The 17,184-nt window shown below is 42.0% G+C and overlaps 1 protein-coding gene across 1 annotated transcript in view; it reads left to right on the top strand.

Annotated features, from left to right (window-relative positions):
* The window catches only part of LAMB1 (laminin subunit beta 1), a 78,541-nt gene that overhangs the window by 19,739 nt on the left and 41,618 nt on the right, over positions 1-17,184 (top strand). The window contains exons 7-15 of the mRNA XM_039354490.1: positions 753-955; positions 1,604-1,724; positions 3,075-3,263; positions 4,740-4,919; positions 6,056-6,168; positions 8,293-8,372; positions 14,086-14,221; positions 15,879-16,037; positions 16,995-17,122. Of these exons, the coding sequence (XP_039210424.1) occupies positions 753-955; positions 1,604-1,724; positions 3,075-3,263; positions 4,740-4,919; positions 6,056-6,168; positions 8,293-8,372; positions 14,086-14,221; positions 15,879-16,037; positions 16,995-17,122 (1,309 nt within the window). The remainder of the gene's footprint in view (positions 1-752; positions 956-1,603; positions 1,725-3,074; positions 3,264-4,739; positions 4,920-6,055; positions 6,169-8,292; positions 8,373-14,085; positions 14,222-15,878; positions 16,038-16,994; positions 17,123-17,184) is intronic.

Raw genomic sequence — 17,184 nt, 5'->3', positions numbered from 1 at the left:
GGTGGCCAAAGTCTTTGAGCTTCAGCTGCGGGATCTGTCTTTCCCAAGGACGGTCAAGGTTGATTTTCTTTAGGACCGACTGATTTGATCTCCTTGCGGTGATTCGAAAAGTAGGATTGCTTTAAAAAGGAAGAGGGGACAGTTTTTATATGTTCCATCCACAAAATGTCCCCAGCTAATGCAACATCAGAAGGGGTTGGCAACCTTTTGGCAAAGGAATTCACCCTGTAACCGGGTAGTTAAGGGCTTCAGAGAACATACTCAAGCTAAGAATAGATCTCTCTTGTAGTTTGAAGTGGCTTTGTAGTTGTTCTCCATTGTCTCATAGATTGGAGTAACTCGTGCCCTTTGAGTCAAAATAGAATTCTTCACCAATGATACACAGGCAGTCCTGTGTCCTCCATAACAGATGAAGAAGAAAACAATAAACAAAGCAAGATAGCCATTCCATACATTGCAGGAATTGCCTTTGTAACTTCGAACAGAATTGTTGTAAATTGAGGACTTGACTTTACCATTTTGGGGCTCTTAAGGCAGCAAAATAGAAAGGCCTCCTCTTATTCTAAAACTGAACTGGCTATCATTAATTAATCTGTAATATCTATTAACGTGTGAAATAGGGGCAGGATCCCGACTTCCAATTTGGAACCGTCGGTTATGGCTGTAGTCACGTCTGTCGGTTGTAAACGTTCTTAGAAAGATTCGTGTACACACGTTTTCTTGTTTTTGTTTTGTTTTTTCCTTTTTTTTAGATATGTTAAAGATTACAAATTTAAGAATCCAATTTGCCAAACTGCACACCCTGGGAGATAATCTTCTGGATTCAAGGATGGAGATCAGAGAAAAGTATTATTATGCTATTTACGACATGGTGGTCCGCGGGAACTGCTTCTGTTACGGACACGCCAGTGAATGCGCCCCGGTGCATGGCTATGAAGAAGAGGTGGAAGGAATGGTAAACGTCCATCTCTCTTTCCTGTTGCCATTTCATTGTCATTCTGACACTGACGTTGGAAAGCGTCGTCCTTGATTGACAACAGAAAACAACTTTCATCTAAAATGGAATCTGAGGGGGGGTCCTTCATGCTCTCGGAACGTGGCTGTTTTCTTGCAGACGTTTCATTACCCAACTAGGTAGCATCATCAGTGCTAGAAGGGAGAAGGGTTTGTGAAAAGGAGGAGGAGGACTGTGGGGTCCTTGGTGCTCTCTAAGCTTGGTTGTTCTCTTGCAGACGTTTCAATACCCAACTAGGTCACATCATCAGTGCTAGAAGGATTTGTGGAGAGGAGAAGGAGAAGGAGGACTGTGGGGTCCTTGGTGCTCTCTTGCAGTTGTTTTCTTGCAACAAACTGTCATCACCATTCCATTCCAAGACCGAGAATCACATTCCCTATTCCATAGTGGACTCCAACTCCCAGAATTCTCCAGCCCAGGGGGCTTCTGGGAGTTGAAGTACACACATCTTAAAGTTGCTGAGGTTGAGAAAACCGACATGAGAATGCTTTGCGTGTGTTCCTGGTTTGCAAAGGGGAGGCAATTGCTTATCTTTTTAAGTATGTCATTTGCTCTGAACTCGTACCTTCCGGTCTCATTTTGTGAAAGGTCCACGGCCACTGCATGTGTCGGCACAACACCAAAGGCTTAAACTGTGAGCAGTGCTTGGATTTTTACCATGATTTGCCATGGCGTCCCGCCGAAGGCCGTAACAGCAACGCCTGCAAAAGTAAGCCTAACTATGTTAATCACTGCTTAGTGGACTTCAGAGATCTCTGCGGTATGGACTTCAATCCCCAGAATTTCCCAGCCTGCCCAGTAGGCTGGAGGAATTCTGGGAATTGAAGTTCACATGTCTTAAAGTTGCCAAGATTGCGAAACACTGGTCTATGCCACTGAAGCTTGATCTCGGCTGTGCCCATCTGTCCTTTTATGAATAGTCCAAGGCAGTGGTGAGATTCAGCCGGTTCGCACCGGTTCGGTAGAACCGGTAGCTAAATTTTGCTGAGTTTGGAGAAGCGGCTGAATGCACAGTGCTTCCTGAAATCCATTCTAGGCCTTAGAGGTCTGGAGGAGGCCTCCCCAGCCTAGAACGGCCCACTGGAAGTGTGTGGATGCCACTTCTGGAAGTCTGTTCTAGGCCTCGGAAGCCTGGAGGAGGCCTCCCCAGCCTAGAACAGCCTACCGGAAGTGCGTGGATGCCACTTCCGGAAGTCTGTTCTAGGCCTCGGAGGCCTGGAGGAGGCCTTCCCAGCCTAGAACAGTGCACCAGAAGTGCGTGGATGCCACTTCCGGAAGTCCATTCTAGGCCTCGGAGACCCAGGCCTGCATCCAATAAGAGAAGCGGTTGTTCAGGTATTTGAATCCCACCACTGGTCCAAGGGATGCAAATTAATTCGGCTAGAAATGTTCTATCATGAGCATTCTGTTTTTGAAGAGCAGAACATAGAAAGTAGAATTGGTAAATTTGGGGAAATCAAAGACTAGAAAGATTAGAAATCAAAATTACAGAAGGGCTGGATTTTGTGCTAATATTTGAGAATAGGACCTTATCTTTCCCCCTGGCCTGGTGTTGCGTGCTTTTTCTAAGAGAGGTGCGTCCATTTGTGTGAGCGGCGGGCACTCGCGCGTGCACAAAGCTCCATTTGTGCAAGTGGCGGATTAGGGTTAGGGTGCCGCTCGCACAAATGGAGCTTCACGCACGCGGACGAGTGTCCGCTACTTGTGCAAATGGAGCTGTGCACACAAGTGCGGGTGCGTGCCTGCCGATTTTGTGGCCCGGTTCCAAACGGGCCATGATCTAATATCGGGCCACAGCCCAGGGGTCAGAGACCCCTGTTGAAAGAGATTAGGGACTGTCCTTTGTCATGCTAGGCCAAGAGTAGGCAACCTTGGCTCTTTTATGACGCGTGGACTTCAACTCCCAGAATTCCTGGGCCAGCGTGGCTGGCTCAGGAATTCTGGGAGTTGAAGTCCACGCATCATAAAAGAGCCAAGGTTGTCTGCCCCTGTGCTAGGCTATCGCTTTTTACTTATTTATTTAATTTACCAAACTTATTTTTTCCCTTGTTCTCTTAAGAGTGCAATTGCAACGAGCATTCCGTGCAGTGCCATTTCGATATGGCTGTTTACTTAGCGACTGGAAACACCAGCGGTGGGGTGTGTGACGATTGTCAACATAACACGGTGGGGCACAATTGTGAGCAGTGCAAGCCCTTCTACTTCCAACATCCGGAGAGGGATGTCCGCGATCCGCATATTTGTGAACGTGAGTCTTGTCGTTTTTTTCTCAGGAAATGCATGCAGCCCTTGACGTACAACCATTTATTTAGTGACTGTTCACAGTTACAATTGTGCTCACGGGATCCACATTCAGACATTTGGCAACTGGCATTTATTTTAGGGGGTCATGTGGTCCCTTTTTGGGACCTTCTGTCAGATCAAGTCAATGGGGAAGCCAGATTCATTTAACGACCGTGTTAATAACTTAACAGTCACAGTGATTCACTTAACAACTGTGGCAAGAAAGGTCATAGAATGGGGCAAAACTCCCTTAATTACTGTCTTACTTAGCTGTCTCGCTTTCCTTCTACCAAATCCAGGGGTAGGCAACCTTGGCTCTTTTATGACTTGTGGACTTCAACTCCCAGAATTCCTGAGCCAGCCACGCTGAGGGGAAAGGGAGAGGTTTCCAAGCTGAGCCATGCTGGCTCAGGAATTCTGGGAGTTGAAGTCCACGAGTCTTAAGGTTGCCAAGGTTGAGTACCCCTGATATAGGGCAGGGGTGGAGAACCTTGGCTCTTTTATGACTCGTGGACTTCAACTCCCAGAATTCCTGAGCCAGCATCGCTCAGCTTGGAAACCTCTCCCTTTCCCCTCAGCATGGCTGACTCAGGAATTCTGGGAGTTGAAGTCCACGAGTCATAAAAGAGCCAAGGTTGCCTACCCCTGACCAAATCTATGTGTACACACCAGGTTAGCTGAAATCTACAAATGGAATATTTTATAGAATTATTCCATCATTTAGAAATGGAGTATGTTTTTTCTCCATATGTGCTGCTCCCCCAAAATTCTGTAGGAGATTCACAATCGCTGAGTAATGCACACAATGATTTGTTCGATTGTGCAACTAGTCCTTGACTTACAACAGTTTGTTTAGTGACCGCTCAAAGTTACAGCGGCACCGAAAAAAGCGACTTACGAGCGGTTCTCACACTTACGACCGTTGCAGCCTTCCTGCGGTCATGTGATCAAAATTTGGCTGCCTGGCAACCGGCTCGCATTTATGACCGTTGCATTGTCCCAGGGTCATGTGATCCCCTTTTGCGGCCTTCCCAGCCGGATTCCCACAAGCAAAGTCAATAGCGGATGCCAGATTTACTTAACGATGGCATGATTCACTTAACAACCGCAGCGATGCGCTTAACCGTGGCAAGAAAAGTCATAAAATGGGGCAAAACTCACTTAACACAGCTGCCTTGCTACACAATGGAAATTTGGGGCACAGTTGTGGAGAACTATTTGCAGTGAATGAAATAAGGAAATCCTATTTGTCATTCTGAGTTAATGAGATGTATAGATTAAAAGAAAGGGAGAACACTAAGTTATAAAAGATGATTTTAATACTCTGTGCTAATATCCATTCCTTAATTTTGGACTCCGTTGTGGTCGTAAGTTGAGGAACTACCTGTATGTTTTTGTATGGTGGTGTCGATGCAATTAGAAAATGTATTTCTTCATTTAGCGTGTAACTGCGACCCCGTCGGGTCTCAAAATGGCGGAATTTGTGATCGTTACACCGACTACTCAGCTGGCCTCATCGCAGGACAGTGTCGCTGCAAATTCTTTGTGGAAGGGGAACGTTGTGACACCTGCAAAGAAGGATTTTATGGATTAAGCATAGACGACCCTCTCGGCTGTCAGTGTGAGTCTAAGTTGAAGTTGTGCCTATTTTATTCATTTATCAAATTTCGCACCTACGGGACACCCTTGCGTACACAACATTTTAGAGTGGAATTGTTCAATTTCTTTCTGAAGCAGTAGTTCCCTTGAATTCTATTCCTTGTGGAAATACTCTGAAAATATTCCTTTTTATGACCCTGTAATCTCTTAATTTGGGGTAGAGTTCCGGAGACTAGATGGAGCTGAGAATTTACTAAATGGATGCCCTTCCTGACGCCTGTGCAGATGCCTGTATTTAACTGTGATGAGCTTCCCAGTGTATTATTGAGTTGTATATTCCAGAGTTGTTGTTGTTAGTTACAAAGTCATGTCCAACCCATCGCGATCCCATGGACAACGTTCCTCCAGGCCTTCCTGTCCTCTACCAACTTCTGGAGTCCATTTAAGCTCACGCCTGCTGCTTCAGTGACTCCATCCAGCCACCTCATTCTCTGTTGTCCCCATCTCCTATTGCCCTCAATCTTGCCCAGCATTAGGCCCTTCTCCAGTGAGTCCTTCCTTCTCGTTAGGTGGCCAAAGTACTTGAGTTTCAACTTCAGGATCTGGCCTTCTAAAGAGCAGTCGGGGTTGATCTCCTCTAGGACTGACCGGTTTGATCGCCTTGCAGTCCAGGGGACTCGCAGGAGTCTTCTCCAGCACAATAGTTCAAAGGCCTCCATTCTTTGGTGCTCAGCCTTTCTTATGGTCCAACTTTCACAGCCATCCATTGCAACTGGGAAAACCATGGCCTGGACTATACGCACTTTTTTATTCCAAAGTGTCAGACCAATAACAGTTTGCTCAAACTTTGGATACACTTCTGTATTTGATGCTTTTCTTTCATCTTGTCTAGATTGCATTGACGGCACATTACTCCTGATTGTAATTTTGGTCCTCTTGTTCATTATCTTGGCCTACAGTTAAATACACCTAAGCAAACATAAGCCCAACTCATAAAACGGAAACCGCAAAGGGAAAGAGAGGAAACAATTTGTCATTAAGCCTCTGGAGAAAAATGAGTGACGGTATTGAGATAAATATTTGTGGCAAGTCTTGTACACCCGACATTAATCAAAACACGCTAATTCCTGATTTATTTACTCGCTCTTCCTAATATAGCTTGTGCTTGCAATCCATTGGGCACGCATCCCGGAGGGAATCCTTGTGACTCCGAGACAGGAAACTGCTACTGTAAACGTCTGGTTACCGGAAGGCAGTGCGATCAATGTCTGGTACGTTCTCCAGCTTATAAAATAATATATAGATTGAAAGAAGGAAAAGGCAGAAACCTTTTGGAGTAATTGTATTTCAAAGATCCAATTTACAGGTAGTCTTTGGCTCATTTAGTGACCGTTCCAAGTTACAACGGTACCGAGAAAAGTGATATCTGACTGTTTTTCACATGACTTTCGCAGCATCCCCACGGTCACGTGATCAAAATTCGGACGCTGGGCAACTGACTCATATTTACGACGGTCGCAGTGTCCCGGGGTCACCTGATCCCCTTTTGAAACCTTTTGACAAGGGGAAGCCGGATTCACTTAACAACCGTGTTACTAATTTAACAACTGCAGGGATTCACATAACAACTGTGACAAGAAAGGTCATAAAATGGGACAAAACTCACTTTAATAAATGTCTCGCTTAGCGGCAGAAATGTTGGGCTAAACTGCAGCCGTAAGTCGAGGACTACCTGTAATTAATCTCAATGGCATGCCACAGAGGTTAACGTAGATAGGGAGTCCTCAGCTTACAACTGCAACAGAGGCCTGAATTTCTGTTGCTAAGCAAGGTGGTTGTTCTGAGTGGCGCCCAGTGTGACAGTCTTTTATTACCACAGTTGTTAAGCAAATCAGTGCAGTAAGATTCTACATTTAGGCAAGAAAAACCAAATGTACGGGTATAGTATAGGGAGTACTTGGCTCAACAGTAGTAACTGTGAGAGGGATCTCGGAGTCCTAGTGGACGATCCCTTAAACAGGAGCCAGCCATGTGCTGCAGCTGCCAAAAAGGCCAACACAGTGCTGGGCTGCATTAACAAAAGGATAGAATCAAGATTACGTGAAGTGTTAATACCACTTTACAAGGCCTCGGTAAGGCCACACTTGGAATACGGCATCCAGTTTTGGTCGCCGTAATGTAAAAAAGATGTTGAGACTCTAGAAAGAGTGCAGAGAATAGCAACAAAGATGATCAGGGGACTGGAGGCTAAAACATATACAGAACGGTTGCTGGAATTGGGTATGTCTAGTTTAATGAAGAGAAGGATGATGAGGGACATGGTAGCAGTCTTCCAGTATCTCAGGGACTGCCACAAAGAAGAGGGAGTCAAGCTATTCTCCAAAGTGCCTGAAAGCAGGCAAGAAGCAACGGATGGAAACTAACCAAAGAAAGAAGCAACCTTAGAACTAAGGAGAAATTTCCTGACAGAACAATTAACCAGTGGAACAACCTGCCTCCAGAAGGGGTGAATGCTACAACACTGGAAGTTTTTAAGAAGAGACTGGACAGCCATAGGGTTTCCTGCCTGAGCAGGGGGTTGGACTAGATGACCTCCAAGGTCCCTTCCAACATTATTATTATTGTTGTTGTTGTTGTTATCATCGTCACGCGGTCATTGAGCAAATCCTGATTCCCCCGTTGACCCTGCTTGTCAGAAGCAGCAGGAAATTGCAAATGGCGACCACACACTTCGCTTTATGGCAGCAACCGGAAGTGCTGGAAGTGCTGTTGCTAAGCAGTTGGGTCACATGACCGTGTGCTTTACAACCATGTCGCCTAGCGATGCAAATTCTGGTCCCAATAATCGTTGTTGAGTGAGGACTACATGTATGGATCAAACCACGGAAGGATAGCAGTTGTAGAAGAAAGGGATGTATTGTCATGAGAATCAGAAAAGCAATCTTACTACAGGTAGTCCTCAACGACCACAGCTGAGCCCATAATTTATGTTGTTAAGTGAGAAATTTGTGAAGTGAGTTTTGCCCCATTTTACAACTTTTCTTGCAAATCACTGCAGTGGTTAAATTAGTAACCTGCTTGTTTATCCTGTTGACTGCCTGTCGGAAGGTCGCAAAAGGGGATGACATAACTCCGGGACACTGCCATTGTCATAAATGTGAGTCAGTTGTCAAGCATTTATTTGTAAATCGCATGACTGTGGGGATGCTACTTTGAAAAATGCCTATCAGTCATTTTTTTCAATGCCAGTGTAACTTCAAGTGGTCACTAAACAAACTGTTGTAAGTCAAGTACTACCTGTAGTCCAGATTCGTCCTGGCCAAGTTGGTCCTTTGTCCGGCCTGTGACTCTGTGCATGTTCTTGTATCTGTAACGTCCCAAATCTTCCCTTGCAGCCTGAAAACTGGGGACTGAGCAATGATATGGATGGGTGTCGCCCCTGTGATTGTGACCAAGGTGGTTCACTCAACAATAAGTAAGTTAAATTCCTACTGTCGTACCTATAAACTTTCTAAATGCATCTTCCTAAGTGGGTATGGTTCAGGAGAGAACCACCTTCTAGAACAGGGGTCCCTAACCTTTCTGCGTTGGCGGCCCGGGGCGGGATGTGTGTGTGGATGCACACACGAGTGAATGGGCCACGTGCACATGAACAGGGCCTTGATTGCGCCCTCGCCACAAACGGCCACGAGCACCCGTGCGATACTCAGGTGACGCTAGTGCCCGTGCAGTGCCGCAACGCTAACAAGAATGGGGATGTTGCACTTGCAGCGACGATAGCGCCGGCATGATGCCGTAACGCTAATGCGAGTGGGGGGGATGCACTCGTGGCAACGCTAGCGCCCCCACAGCGCTTATGGCATTGTTAGTGCCCGCAAGACACCACGACACTAGCTCGAGTGGGGGGGTACGCTTGTGGCAACGCTAGCACCCAGCTGACGCTCACAACATTGCTAGCGCTCATGCGGCGCTAGCACGAGTGTGTGTGGGGGGGTGCCAGCTACTCACGCGGCCCAGTGGCCAACAGTCCACGGCCTGGTAGTGGGCCACGGACCACAGATTGGTGACCCCTGTTCTAGAGTTTTCTAGAATATTCTATTCTCGGGTTGATAAATGTTGAAAACTTCTAAATTAAAGGCACGAAAAAAATTCTTAAGTAAATCTGGCGGATATCAACACAGTCTCTGTACTTCTCCAGACCTTGTTCATGATCTCTGCTCTGTTACGTCCATATCGTTCCTTGTCTTTTATTATTTAAACTTTTCACCTCTTTCTTTTTGAGGATTTCAACTCCATCCAACCTTGACTTTCCTGACCTTTCCTCTTGATCCAGTCACTCTTCCCTCCTAAATACATTTGAATTTTAATTTCCGTCTCCTTTGCCAGCACGGCTATTAGCTTTTTTGCTCGAGTGGACAAAGTTTTTTATCTCGCTGGATTTTGCTTCAAAGGATTGCCAACTGGGGGAAAATCAGAAAGCAGTAGCAGTCTTTCCTTGTAGTATTTTAGATATAGCCCAGGGGTAGGCAATCTTGGCTCCTTTATGACTCGTGGACTTCAGCTCCCAGAATTCCTGAGCCAGCCACGCTGAGGGGAAAGGGAGAGGTTTCCAAGCTGAGCCATGCTGGCTCAGGAATTCTGGGAGTTGAAGTCCACGAGTCGTAAAAGAGCCAAGGTTGCCTACCCCTGGTATAACCTGTTCTAATCCTTTTCCTAATAGGCCCAGCTATTTGTTTGTACTTAATAAAGTATAGGTAGCCCTTGACCTATGACCACAACTGAACCGAACATTTCTGTGACTAAGTGAGACACTTGTTAAGTGAATTTTGCCCCTTTTTATGACATATTTTGGCCACAGTTGTTAAGTGAATCACGGCAGTTATTAAATTAGTAACGAATTTAATTTTCAACAAATCTGATTTTCCCATTGACTTTGCTTGTCAGAAGGACACAAAAGGGAGCGACTGGGTGAATTTAACAAATATAGAAATACTTCATTTGGAAGGTTGGGACTTACTTTTTGGATGGCATGCCTATTTAATATTTAATAAAAAAGTGGATTGGGTTTTTAAGTCTCATATTATAAGAATTTCTTTGCTTAGAGTGTGGAGAAAGTATTATAAAAGTGACTTCAAAATACCATTATGGGCTATACCTCGGCATGCCATAGAAGGCATAAGGAAAGGGGTTAATATGGATATGGTCTCTTATGCACAGTTACTTAGATGGGATGGCCAAGATTGGCAGTTAAAATCTTTGGAAGAATTAACGCATGAAAATTTAACTTATTCATGGTTCCAATACAGACAAATAGTGGATAGATGGAAGATGGATTGTAAAATGGGCTGGCTTAGAGAAGATGAAGCTCTTTTAAAACAAGTAAGAGATCAAAGGCCAACCCACATTAAGAGAGTTTATGGGGTTTTAGTGGAATTGGACTCAGAACCTGAATTAGTTAAAGATTGTATGATTAAATGGGCACAGAATATTGGTGAAACGATTTCAATGGATACCTGGGAACTTATTTGGATAAGAAATGTTAAATTCACACAAGCGCAAAATTTAAGAGAGAATTTTTATAAGATGTTTTATAGATGGCACCTTGATCCAAAGAAAATGTCTATTATGTACCCTAATCTGCAGCCGAAATGCTGGAGATGTGGACATTTGGATGCTACTTATTATCATACTTGGTGGACGTGTAAGCATATAAAAGCTTTTTGGATTAAGATATGGTGGAATATCCAAAGAATTTTTAAACGGAGGGTAAAATTTACTCCGCAATTATTTTTACTAGGTATTGTTACTGATTGTGATGCTAAGGAGGTTATATTGATGTTAAATTTGATTACAGCCGCTAGGCTGTTAATAGGGCAATATTGGAAGAAGGAATCCTTGCCTATTTTGCAAGAGTGGTTTCACAAAGTTTCGTATCTGGCAGAAATGGCAAAGATTTCGGCTTTTTTAAAGGAGCAATCTCAAGAGAAATTTTTTGCAGTATGGGAAAAATGGATAAATTTCATACAATATAATTTGGATATGGAAAAATACCATTTAGCTTTTTTATAACTTGTAATGATTGTTTTTTCCTTCTTTCTTTCTTCTTTTTTTTTCTTTACGTATTATTACTTATATATATATATATTATATATATATGTTCTATTTTTCGTCTACTTTTTTCTTTTTTCTTTCTCTCTTTTCTTTTCCCTTTTTTTCTTTTTTTTTCTTTCTTTTTTAGTATATATTATTCATTTTAAAGCTTATATTATTCATATTATTATTATATATATTATTATATATATTATTATTATGACCGTTATTATTTTTATTAATTATCTTATAAATTGTAAACGTTATTTTTTAAAATTTGTTAAATAATCCTATATTCAGTTCTGGGAAGTCGGGGGGGGGGGAGGGTGGGGTGGTTTGGGAGCGGGGGGATGTTTATTTGTAAAATTTTTGAAAAATTTCAATTAAAAAAAAAAAAAAGAAGGACACAAAAGGGGATCACATGACTCCGGGACATTTATCCGTCATAAATATGAGTCAGTTGCCAAGCATCCAAAATTTTGATCACGTGATCATGGGGATGCTGCAACTGTTGTAAGTCTGAAAAACGGTCATAAATCACTTTTTTCAGCGCCGTTGGAACCACCGGCATTGACAAATTCACCATCGGTCAATTGCAACAGGCAGCTTGACTCAAAACAGCTCACACAAATCTCTAAGCACCATCAAACAACAAATGACCATCCCAGGTTTTTGTGAAAGACTCGATAGGTGGATAAAAATGTCAAATCCCAGTCTGAACATCTGGCTGCCTGCGCGACGAACCATGACAATAATAGTGTATGAAATTTATATGCCGCTCAGTTCCTCGCAACTCCGGGCAATTTGTTATGGCTATTCCATAATCCGATTACTTCAGCAAAACTCTTTGCTGCATTTTAGACTTATGTCTCAGCACTCTGAGGAAATCAACCTTGACCCAGCTCTTATTTTTATTCTGATCTTTTTTTTCCCTAAGTTGATTCTCACACAGGCAGTAGCTACTCTCAACAGTCCTGTTAAAATTGCGCAGTGGGACCAGGGAGCTGGCTAACCTTTGGACATCCTGATGTCTTGATTGCAAAACCATCTGCAAATGGGTGTCATTCACAAAGAGAATTTGACCCAACAAGAGTTCCTGTTTCCTCTCCCAAGAAAATGATCTCACTCATCCGGACGTTTCAGATTAAAACCGTCAGCCGTCCAGATCCCTGTTTTTAACAGCCTTAGTTTGTCTGTTAGGCAACCATTGTCTGAAGAGATGAATGTTCTTAACAAAAAAAATCCTTCCCCCTATAAACCGTAGGGCCACCGCATAGCATCTGAGCACACAGCTGCACCCAAAAGCTAAGTTGTGGTTTTGAAGGAAGGAAAACAACCTGGGAACCATAAAGAAAGGGTGGAATTAGGGTGCCCAGTAAAGGAAACATCTGAAGTTTGACGAAATCTATCTGGGATTGTAATAATGCCATAAGAAAGGAGACTGTTTCTCCCTGCTTCCATGGATATTATTTATTATTATTATTTATTGATCATCGCACAGTCAGCCAGACGTTCAGACTGGATTTGGCATTTTGTCTACCTATCGAGTCCTTACCCAGGACCTGGGATAGGCAGATGTGGATGTTTGATGGTATTATAGATATCGTCGCAGGATGGAAGCAGTTCCTAGTTAAGGCTGCCTTTTGCAATTGACTAATAGCGAATTTGTCAATGCCAATGGTGTTCAAGTGGTGCTCCAGTTGTTTTGGGATTGCACCTAAGGAGCCTATTACTATTGGTACTACCTTGCTTGCTTTTGCCACAGTCTTTCTATTTCTATTTGTAGGTCTTTGTATTTTGTTATCTTCTCCAGTTCTTTCTCATCTATTCTGCTGTCTCCAGGCACTGCCACGTCCACTATCCAGACTTTTTGTCTTTCTTATCGACAATTGTTAAGTCTGGGGTGTTATGTTGCAGGTGCTTGTCTGTTTGAATTCTGAAGTCCCAGAGCAGTTTAATTTTATCATTTTCTATGACTTTCTCTATTTTATGATCCCACCAGTTTTTGCTTACAGGCAAATGATATTTTTTGCAGATCTTCCAATGCACCATTGTTGCTACTTTGTCATGCCGCTGCTTGTAATCAGTCTGTGCAATCTTCTTGCAACAGCTTACCAAGTGGTCCACTGTTTCTTCAGCTTCTTTGCATAGGCGGCACTTACTGTCTTTTGCTGTCTTCTCAATTTTGACTTTGTATGCATTTGTCCTTAAGGCTTGTTGTTGTTGTTGTTATTATTATTATTATTATTCCCGAGTTTTGAATTGGATGGCTTGCAAGTCACTTATCTGATCAGCATCTAAGCATCTGTATTGGGATATCTGCCTAGGAGGCAATAGCTAAAATGCACAATTCACGATGGTTGCGTGGCTGTGTTGATCGACAGATCACTGAAACCTGTTTCAAATTTTTCTTTTATTTATGCAGAAATATCCGTAGGTTTGAGTCATAGACTCTTGTGCTTGTCAGTCTTAGGATGTCTTGAATTTCTTTTGTGTGTGTGTGTGGGTGGGTGGGTGGGTGTGTGTGTGTGGGTGTGTGTATGTGGGTGTACAGTGGAAAGAGGCATATAAAATGTCCCGAAGATGTCCGATAGAAACTCATTTTGGTTTTGATTGGTAGATGAGTGAAACTCGTTGCAAATTTTTTCTTTAATTACGCAGAAATATCTATGATTGGGTTATAGACACGGGTGGCTGTCTCTGCTCTTAGATATCTTGAATTTATTTGTTTGTTTGTTTGTTTGTTTGTTTATTGGTGTGCAGAGGAAAGAGGCATATAAAATGTCCTGAAGATGATGTCCAATTGAAACTCATTTGGGTTGATCGATAGATGAGTGAAACTTGTTGCAAACTTTTCTATAATTATGCAGAAATATCTAGGATTGGGTTATACTTGTGGCTGTCACTACTCTTAGATATCTTGAATTTATCTATATCTATCTATCTGTCTGTCTGTCTGTCTATCTATCTATCTATCTATCTATCTATCTATCTATCTATCTATCTATCTATCTATCTATCTATCTATCGATATGTAGAGGAAAGAGGTATATGAAATGTCTCGCAGACGTCCAATAGAAACCCATTTTGTTTTTCAGCTGCTCAAGTGAAACTGGCCAATGCCAGTGCAGGCCGCATCTGATTGGCCGCCAGTGCCAGGAAGTGGAACCCGGATATTTTTTCATATCTTTAGATCATTATGTCTATGAAGCGGAGGACGCCAGCTTTGGCCCTGTGAGTCTCAACTTTAGCTAAGCAATCAAAAAAAGGACTTCGATGAGTCCTTTTAGCCCGCTCCTCAAAACGTACACACACACACACACACACACACACACACACACACACACACACACACACACTTATATGTACATGGATGTGTGCCTTTCATCGATCAGGGAACATCTGGTTTCTTTTATTTTTTTATTTCTGATTAGAATGGCGATTTAGTAGCACTTTTGACACTTTGGTCCACTTTACAGTAAAGTTATAGGTGCAATATTGTTTCATTTCAAATCTGATCAGAAATAGTTTGTCTTCCACCCCCCCCCCTTTTTTTTACAACTTGTAGTCCCTGATTCAGGGTAGAGTCAGAGCAACTGGGTGTAGCTGAGAGTTTACTGACTGGATGCCTTTCCTGACGCCTACATGGAGTTCACAGCAGACGTTTTTTCTGTCCACCCTGGGAGAGAAACATCTGCTGCTACCTAGGATTGAACACTCAACTGTCAATAAAAAGTTTGTTTAACTGTAGAAAAACATACAAAGACCGTTTCTCAACTAAGAGAAACAATCTATATACACACTCCTAGTCATCTTTTGTAAACATCAGTAAGAGTATGAATGTGACATCTGGGATTAAAAGTCCCAAAACATCTGGAGAAAACTGAGGGAATACTGTCCTCATAGTATTTTTTAATCAACATTTTCCATGGCACGTATGTGCATTTTCTTAAAGTAGAAGAATATAATTTGCTTCTGTGCTTTTTTTAAAAAAAAATATGATTAAGTCTCATCTTAAGGATAAAATATTTTAAAAAACAAAAACAAAAGGAAAGGCAGCTAGGGAAAACAGAGATGAAAGAAAAAGCAAAATTAGGGAAGCAGAATGTAAAAGAGGGGAAAAGAATAAGTTCCAACTTTCTTTGGCATAGATACTGATATAAAATGCATTAACCTCTTATTCTAAAATCAACAATAATACCCAATATTTATTTTATTATTTTGTTTTCTTTTCTTTTATTTATTTTTTATTTATTATTATTTTGTTTTGTGTTCTTTATTTTATTATTTTATTTTATTATTTTTTATTTTATTTTTCTTTATTTTTTCTTTATTATTTTATTTTATTTCTTTTATTTTTTTTTTTATTTTATTTTATTAGTTTATTTTGTTTTATTTCTTTTATTTTTTATTTATTTTATTTATTTTATTTTTTCTATATTTTTTCTTTATTTTATTATTTTATTTTGTTTTTTATTTTTTATTTTGTTTTTTATTTTATTATTTATTTTTTATTTTATTAGTTTATTTTATTAGTTTATTTTATTTTATTAGTTTATTTTATTTTGTTATTTTATTTTTTATTTTATTTTATTATTTTATTTTATTATTTTATTTTATTTTATTTTAATCCCCCCTTTGCCATAACCAGCTGTCAAATCCCCAAATTAAATATTCATTTCCTTCCATTTCTAGCCCACCGTCCAACAAATAAAGGAGAAAGAAAGTTAGACCAAAAAAAATCTCTCCTTTTTAATCAGAGAAGTCAGTTCCACCCTCTCAGCCAATTCCACTCCCTTCACCACCCATCGTCCATTGAAGCAACTTGTGAGTCCTTCCTTCTCTGGACGTACACAACTCTGGTTGCTAATAATTTGCTTCTCTTTTGTAGGGCGTGAGTTTGGTTGAGCGCCTCTATTCTCAAGATCGCGTACCTTCCTGGACTGGAATAGGGTTTGTGAGAGTGCCTGAAGGAGCCTATTTAGAATTCTACATAGACAATATCCCGTTTTCGATGGAATACGATGTTCTCATTCGATATGAGCCTCAGGTAAATGGCTGCTGAGGGAATCGCGCGGCCTCGGAATGAGGAACGCTGATGTTTTGGAAGACGTTTAAAACCTGCCGAATTAAAACATCTGTGCACTTGGTGGTCTGACGGTCTATTTTCTGTTTACTTCTTTGTTTAATTGTTAATTAATTAATTTAATTATTATCCCGCCTTTGTTATTTTTATGAATAACTCAAGGGGGCGAACATAGCCAACACACCTTCTTCTTCCTCCTGTTTTTCCCCACAATAACAAACCCTGTCAGGTTTGTTGGGCTGAGAGAGAGATCAACCAGCCAGCTTTTGTATCTAAGGCAGGATTAGAACTCAGAGTCTGCTGGTGATTGGCCCAAGGGTCCCCCAGCTGGCTTTCATGGCTAAGATGGGAATAGAACTCACAGTCTGCTGGTGATTGGCCCAAAGTCATCCAGTTGGCTTTGATGGATAAGGCGGAACTAGAACTCACAGTCTCCTGGTGATTGGCTTAAAGTCACCGAACTGGCTTTCATGGCTAAGGCGGGACTAGAACTCAGTGTCTTCTGGTGATTGGCCCAAGGTCACCCAGCTGGCTTTGAAGGATAAGGCGGGACTAGAACTCAGTGTTCCCTGGTGATTGGCCCAAGGTCCCCCAGCTGGCTTTCATGGCTAAGGCGGGACTAGAATTCACAGTCTCCTAGTGATTGGCTCAAGGTCCCCCAGCTGGCTTTCACGGCTATGGCAGGACTCGAACTCACAGTCTCCTGCTTTCTTGTGCCTTCACCACTAGATCAAACTGGCTTTTCTAGGACTGGCAATTTGATGATGTGTGTCTGCCTTCAATTCCTTTGCTCCAAAGCAAGGTTGCGTAGAAATTCTGTATTGTTCACTTAGTCCGAATTCCCGCCTTAGACAACACTGATGGATATCCAGGCTGTGTATTTTGAGTTTTGAAATGAACAGGGATCACTTTTTTTCCTAGTTACCAGATCAGTGGGAGAAAGCTACCATCAGCGTGTATCGCCCGGGCCAAATTCCTCCTAGTAGTAGATGTGGCAATACTGTTCCTGACGATGACGATCAAGAGGTATCTTTATCTCCCGGTTCCAGGTGAGTCTTAACAACGAGAAATACAGATGAGTCCTGAAATTTACAAACCCAACGGAGATCAG

Source organism: Crotalus tigris, unplaced genomic scaffold (genome assembly GCF_016545835.1).
Source record: "Crotalus tigris isolate CLP2741 ecotype Arizona unplaced genomic scaffold, ASM1654583v1 scf7180000018553.2237530, whole genome shotgun sequence".
Lineage (NCBI taxonomy): Eukaryota > Metazoa > Chordata > Lepidosauria > Squamata > Viperidae > Crotalus > Crotalus tigris.
This window is presented reverse-complemented; position numbering and strand designations above follow the sequence as displayed.